At 41.4% G+C, this 7329-nt stretch overlaps 1 protein-coding gene across 1 annotated transcript in view; it reads right to left on the bottom strand.

Annotated features, from left to right (window-relative positions):
* Positions 1 to 213: 213 nt before the first annotated feature.
* CENPC (centromere protein C) overlaps positions 214 to 7329 on the bottom strand; it is a 28195-nt gene continuing 21079 nt past the window's right edge. Inside the window, exon 19 of the mRNA XM_063156541.1 lies at positions 214 to 446. Within this exon, the coding sequence (XP_063012611.1) occupies positions 404 to 446 (43 nt within the window). The 3' untranslated portion in view covers positions 214 to 403. The remainder of the gene's footprint in view (positions 447 to 7329) is intronic.

Raw genomic sequence — 7329 nt, 5'->3', positions numbered from 1 at the left:
TACTTTCACACTCCCTTTGAATGTTTCAGCAACTCCAAAGAAACAGAACAGAAACATTTCAGTTCATTACATCCTTGAAGCCACTCAAGTTAACACACATATTTATGCACAAATATTTACAAGTCAAACTCATGCAATTATCTGCATTTTCAAAACCACATGGAATGCTAGAAAACTGATTCTGAAATTATTTAAAAACAAAGAAATCAAAACTGATTTGCATTACTTAATATTTATTGATACAAAAGAAAATTCATAACAAACTATGTATTTACCATTTACACTGAAGAAAGATCTTTAAGATCAATGAAACAATATGCCCCAGAACTAGGGTGTCCGATGAAAATGTTCAATGTTCCTTCGAACTCCTCTGCATTAGATGATCTTCAATTTGCAGGTAAAGTTATGGGGAAGAGGTGTCCATCAACACATTTCTTGCTCTTCCTCTAAATTATAAAAAAACCCAGCAATTAGTTCAAATTAACATGGTTAAAAATAGGCCTACCTGTGCCATAATATTGGGGAGTTACAAGACAGTAAAGTGGAACAACTGCAAATTGTACTCACAGCAGCAAGGACATCACAACATTCACCTACTCCAGCGGAAAATCAATAAAAACATTAGTATTATTTCAATTATGCTCAAAAGAGCACATTAGCCTAATTTAATTCCACTAATAGTGGTCTCTGACAAATGTGCTCATCTGTGCAAAACCTGGAGCTGTCAAAGCCACACCTGGTTGTGGCACTGACACTTGCTCTCCAGGAATTCTCCTAAGCCATATCAAGTACAAATTATATCTTGTGAAGGACCAAGAGGCCTCAGTAGTTAATGTGCATGTAAGTTTCTTGTTATTTTTATAAAGATCTTGTGTGTATTTGAATTCCCTTTAACCTGGGTTTACACAAATGGTTCACAATCTCTGGTCTGCAGTTCCAAGGTCACAAAAAGCTGCTGACAGTAGGGAAAATAACTAGGAACTAAAATGCTTGCTGAGAGAATAATAACTGATGCAATTCCCCACCTCAAGTGACAGCTGAGTACTGCTACTCCTCATGTAGAGTTATATGGCAAAAGCAGACACTTGATAGCCTGGACTATGCAAGATGCCAAATTTTCAACTGGTTTAAAGCCCATGCACAGAATAAAGAATGCTGTTAAGACCTGCAGGTGAAAATAATAAGCCACTATCCAAATACAGCAAAATGTTTTGGGGTGTATGTGCAGAAAAGTGGTAGCTAATTCACCCAACCTGAGCAGTGGGCTTCTCATCAAACCAAGGTGTGTGTCTGCCCTAGAGGGACTCCTTAGAGCAAAGACAGAAAGGCAAGGTTAAAGCTGACGCTTGTGACTGTACTTACTGTGCCTGTTTTGTCCTTTAGCGTGGAGAAAGGGATGGCAGTGGCTGGGGCTCAGGCACACCCCACACTCTGGTGGCAATACTGGTGTGACATGGAAGACTGCTCTTCACTTTAGGGGTACAGAAATAAGGGTCTTCCCAAGAAAAGCATGAACTAAACTTATAGAAGAGCAGCTTCCATAGCATAGGTTCCAACTTCCCAACAAAAGTGTGAACTAAACTTATAGAAGAGCAGGTTGCAACTTCACAGGATGCCTGAGGGCAGAGGGGACCTCTGGAAGTCATTTGATCCAACACTTCTGCTCAAGCATGACCATCAAGAGCTGGCTGCCCTGGATTCAGATAAGCAGTTTCCACTCACACAAGCCTGTGTTTCCTGATCTCTTCTGTACCTCTTGACCTCTCTGCAGTAACCACGGCAAGAAGAATGAGGATGCCAAGTGTGCACACCAACACTCTGATGTGCTTTGCAAACACACACTCCCACCCAGGGCACTAAGAATGGCAAAACAGAGATGATGGGATCTGAACTCTGTGGACAGAACTGTTCCACATGGAAGGCTATGTCACATGTGCTTGGCCAGGTCTCAGCCCCATCTCCAAGAGAAATGTATGAAGCTGATCCTGAGGGGCCACCCAACACATCTCTTTCAGTCTAGGCTCCTCAGACACTGCAGAAACACTAAAAACCTGGAAGATTACTTTCTCTTGGAATTTACCAGAAAAGTCAAGCAGCAAGAGCGTGAGAGGGCACATAAGAGATCCACACCCACACATGCAGCAGTGGGCACACCTCTGTGCCAAAACCAGCTGGTGCCAGGCGGCATTCCCACTGGCAAGAGGCATAAAGATGTAAGAGCAGGTGAATGCCTGGACTAGCCTGCCAACACAAAATCAGGGTATGGCGTGGTGCCTAAGTGATGGCAGACACACATCAAGATTGTGCCAAGGCAAAGGAAGTCACCAGCACGCTGAATTAGTGCTCTAAGAGGAGCAAACAGCAAAATACTACGGTGCTCCAGGGTAAGTCTGGCCATGGGGAACGGTGCTAGGATGGATTCTTACAGCACTGCAGAGCCAGCCTCAGCAGATGGACGAGGTTCAAGGGCAACCAAGTGGGCCTGAAGCAGTCTCAGTTCTGCTTCTGCAGCCAGGAAAACAGCAGATGATGACAATACAAACACCTTGCCAGTGACATCCTAAGCCAACCTTCTTGGGATTAAAACTACACAAAAGTCCTTCAAAGAACAGAGGCCAAAGAAAGCTTTGCATCACCTCTCTGAGGGTGAAAATTGGAAGCTATGCCAGGCCCTGTACAAAACTTGCAGGAGAGGTAGCAAAGGAACCTTCAGGCACAAGAACACCTCTGAAATAATTCAAACACCTGGAACTCAGCTAAAAAATTATTCAATCCTTGCAAGTGGCAAAAAGACAGCAAAGAAAGTTTTGGTAAGGAAAATGCATCCAAATAGGGCAGGAAATTAGTTTAGGCAGCAAGACAAAAAATGAAGGAGCAGATTGAAACTTGATGAAACAGCTGAGCTGAAACAGCAGCAGGTGAATGCCTCATCCTGCAGCCTGTTCCAAGAGAAGGAAGAAAAAAAGGAGACGAAAGTGAACTTGGGGCAGATACTTCAAGAAGACAACTGCAAACTTGCTTATGAAGACACAGTACATCACAGTGGCATAGAGTTAACATGGAATTTAACGAAAAAAAAGGAAATTATTATCAACATTTCAATATATACTTGAGGTGACCTCTCCACTGTAATTTCTGCAATAATTCAAGTTCCAGATATGAGGTGGGATAAAAAGGGAACATTTACGCAAATCTATAGCCCATTCTAAATCAAATAAATTAAGAGAGGTTTTGTATTTCATTACCATCACAGTTCAGTGGAAACAAGCAAGAAGGGAAGCAGGAAATCTGGGGTTTGCACCTCATCTAAACGCCTCAGCATCTCATCAGAGATTAGCTTTGCTAACTTAAAAAGTTCTTCAGAAGAAAATGTTAAATATTTTCAGTTAAAACAATACCAGTGTTGTAGGTTCCTCCTCTTTTTTTTCCAGCAAAACCCACAAACGCATCCTGCAGCATGAGTGCAGGACTGTGGGCTGACCCTGGCTGGATGCCAGGTGCCCACCAAAGCTGCTCTGTCACTCTCCTTACTCAGCTGGACAGCAAGGGGAAATACAAGGAGAGGCTCCTGGGTTGAGATGAGGACAGGGAGAGATCACTCACCCATTACTGTCACAGGCTGCAGGGGAATCTCAGCTCCAGCGCCTGGATCTCATCCTGGCTCCTTCTGCACTGACCTGGGTGTGGGCAAGGCTGTTTCTCTCACTTATCCTCACTTCTCTCTTCTCTGGCAATAATTACTTCTGCACAGTAACATTTTTTCATTCTTAAATGTTACCACGGCATAGTTACCACCAACTCTGGCGGGCTCAGCCTTGGCCAGCGGCAGGTTGGCACTGGAGCAGTCTGGCACTGGCTCTGCCACAGGGAAGCTGCTACTGGCTTCCCACAGAAGCCATCCCAGTAACCATCCCCCACCACTATCAAAACCTGGCCATACAAACCCAATACAAGGTCAAAAGCAGCAGAAGCCATTTCATGACAAGGTAATGATTCTGTGAGTTTCAATGGGGTGAGCAACTGAACAAAATGAAGCTATTCTAAATTCTGATAGTTCACTCAGTGTAATTTGTCTGAAAGGTTAAACAGGATGCTAACATGGACTTGGTATGCCACAAAATGAAGAGGGAAATAAAGCAAACATTTAATTTGTCTTTAAAACACAGTGGGGCTTTTTCACTATCTAAAATACTGTTCAAGTTTGGGAGCTGAGTTCTAACTTATAGCTACCGCAACCTCTCTGCTTTACCTGTGAATTACCTTAAAAGTGTGTAGTAGAGCTTAGCTGCTCATCAGGCAAATGTCTGCTTCTACTGAGAAAATCAGCCATAATAAAAGGCAGACAGCATTTGCTAGATAGAAAAAGGCCTCTGCAATTATCACTTAATTGTCCTTCATGGGCCAGTACTGGGAGTCTCATACTTTCCCCTTAAGGTCGCTCCCTTCTTCAGCACTTTTCTTAACTGTCTACTTAATTAGTCTTCCTTCCTGGCCTTAATTGTGAATTTGTTTTGATTAATTAGCCTCAGAGCTCACTTGGCACTAACTGAAATATAGGAGAAGTGCTCAGTTTCTTCGGTGAATAGCCTACTGCATCCTAGGGGAGCCCCCTCTTTGTCAGCAATAAAATTTCAAGTCCAGATAGTGTTTGAAAAGAACTTTTTTGTAATTAACTTTCAATTCTTGTAATTACCCCCACTGTACTACAACACAAAAGTGTTGCTAACACAAAGAAAGGGTAAAATTCATTCAATTCAGGCCACTTCTTAGGTGGATTATACATCATGCTCATTAGCTGAACCCTGTAGTTTTAGATAAGATGACACAATGTTCTCAAATGCAGGTGATCAGATCAATATTAGAATCCCAAACCAGGAGTGTGGTTTACCAGCAGAGACAGCTGTGTCCTTGTGGCACCAACACCAGAAAACCTTTCCCATATCAATATTTCCAAAGTTATTGAGCTTCACTGAAAATGCTTTGCATAACCTAGACCAATAAGTCTGTAACACCTCTGAGCACTAACATAGAGCTCTTCACACCTCTCCTATCACTCCTCTCCCCTCCCTCTTTACAGCACGTTGACTCCAGAAGACACCCTCACAGGTTACCATGCATCTGCCATCTTGATCAATTCTCATTTCAGGTACTGTTACTGAAAACACAGGAAAAGGCACCTTTAAACACCATCACAGTGAAAAAATTTAATAAGCTAAATGAAATAAAGTGTGTTAACAGCTATCATATCCATTTAATAAACTTCCTAAATATTTGTCAAGAGTACTGGAATTCTTCAGTTTTCAAATTTAAAAGTCCTTACTTATCAAGCTGCAAAGAGAAATAAAAATCTTATTCTAGATATTAATTTCTGTAACATTTTAAACTTGCATCTCAACAGTCAAGCTGACAAAGTAAACGTTTTGTTTCTTCCAGCTCCTCGTTTCAATCACTGTTGTTCTTGTGCTCCAAACAGGACTGCAGAAGGAGTGCAAAGTACCTGTGGTTTTACAACCCTTTGTGCTGTACCTTTCCTGGGGCACAGAAGCTCAAATGAAGCAGATTAGAACAGGAGCTTTAGGAGTGGGCTTAAAAACACAGAGCAGCTCTGCAGACAAAACTTAAGATATTTGTTTCCTAATGATCTGCAGCTCGCTGTTCTGACTGATAATCAACCATGTTTTCATCTTAGAACTGGACCATAGGACTCACTTCGGTTGTCAAATCCTAACTGAAGCTCATCCATGCAACCCAAAAGGTTTGCCTTTGAGATTTCTTCTGACTGTATTTGTGAACATCTGTGAAGTGACAGGATTCTGCCAAGGAAATGTACCAGCTTGGAAGAACTAAGATATTCAGTTACAACAGCTGTCAATAGCATTAAAGAGGCATGGCCCATGCTCTTCAGCTAGATGTATCACCTGCAATCAATCACCACTTAAAGTAAATCCTGTATTACAAAAGACATCATGCAGAGTCTACACAACAGTAGAAATACAAGAAATATTCCCACATGCTGAAACGCCTTTTCAACTGTTATGAAATGAGGAAATAGCTCTTTAGGTCTATTGCATTCCCCAAATGTTAATTTAAAATCATCTGCAGATAACCAATTTAGTTGTGCACTTGCAAAATAGAAGAAGCTGTACATGTACCTCAACAGTTTGTTTTGTCTGTAATTACTCAGCTCACAATCTCCTATTTTAGATTTACAGAACTGTACAAATATGAATGTGCATACACATCTGACTGTTCTGCAATCACTCTTCTGCTAATTTAAGCTTCAAAAAGCTTTCTTTAAAAAAACAGGAACAGCTTTCCAAACAAATAAAACTACAAAAAGATATATTTGCAAAAGAACCTACTAACTTGTAATTTTTTTGAAGGGAGCCACAGCCTTCAAAGCTGTGGCTTTTTATTGTGGCATGACTTCTCAGTTAAGCCTCTTAAAAGAAGCCCCTGGATGTTACCATAGTACCTGCTATGGAATACATGAACCTGTTAACATAAAGCTGAAATATGTGACTTGGCTTTTGTTTCCAGCTCTCTCAATTACTGCTGATAGAAAGCAATGAATTAAAATACTGAAAAACAGGGATACCCACTAGGATATCAGCATGTATCCTCCAGGAACAGAAAGTGTATCTCACATTTTGTCTCCTTCAAAACAAAGATCCCAACTTGACTCCACAACAGGTAACACTGGTTAACCAACTTCAGCCTAGCTCCACAAACACCTGGTGAAACCACAGTAGTCAGTGGAAGTGAGATTACTCAGCAGAGCAGAAAAGAGGCTGGCAAAAAGAATCACATCTTTGCAGGAAGAACTAACTCGTCACATTTCAGAAAAGACTCATTTTTTTGCAATATCCTATTTGGCCTGCTGTACACAAAAATGTAGGAAGCAGGAACCAAAATGAGACCAGGCAGAGGTGAAACATCAGCTGCTGCTTCTGACTAGCAACTGATTATTAATTGACACACTGCAGAACTCAGCAGCCATAGGAGTCCTGGCACTCAGAAGATTCTCCTGCACCTCCTCACACTATATTTAGGCTAATGACACAGCAGCAAATTTCTAACAAGTGCCAAGTTGAAGAAAAAAAATTGAAATGCAATCCAGACCAACAGTGAACAACCCAGGTCCTGCTGTGTACTAATGTTTTAAAGAACAATTTTGTGCAAGTGGCTGCAACAAGTACAACATCCATGTAACTGAATGAACTTAGTAACCTTCAGCAGTTAAGTCCTACTGTGAATGGCAACTGATTTAAATCTCTTTGCAAGAGAATTCAACTAAATTTATCTCCACCTCTAACACACTCTTCTTCC

The sequence above is a fragment of the Melospiza melodia genome, chromosome 5 (assembly GCF_035770615.1).
Source record: "Melospiza melodia melodia isolate bMelMel2 chromosome 5, bMelMel2.pri, whole genome shotgun sequence".
Classification (NCBI taxonomy): domain Eukaryota; kingdom Metazoa; phylum Chordata; class Aves; order Passeriformes; family Passerellidae; genus Melospiza; species Melospiza melodia.
This window is presented reverse-complemented; position numbering and strand designations above follow the sequence as displayed.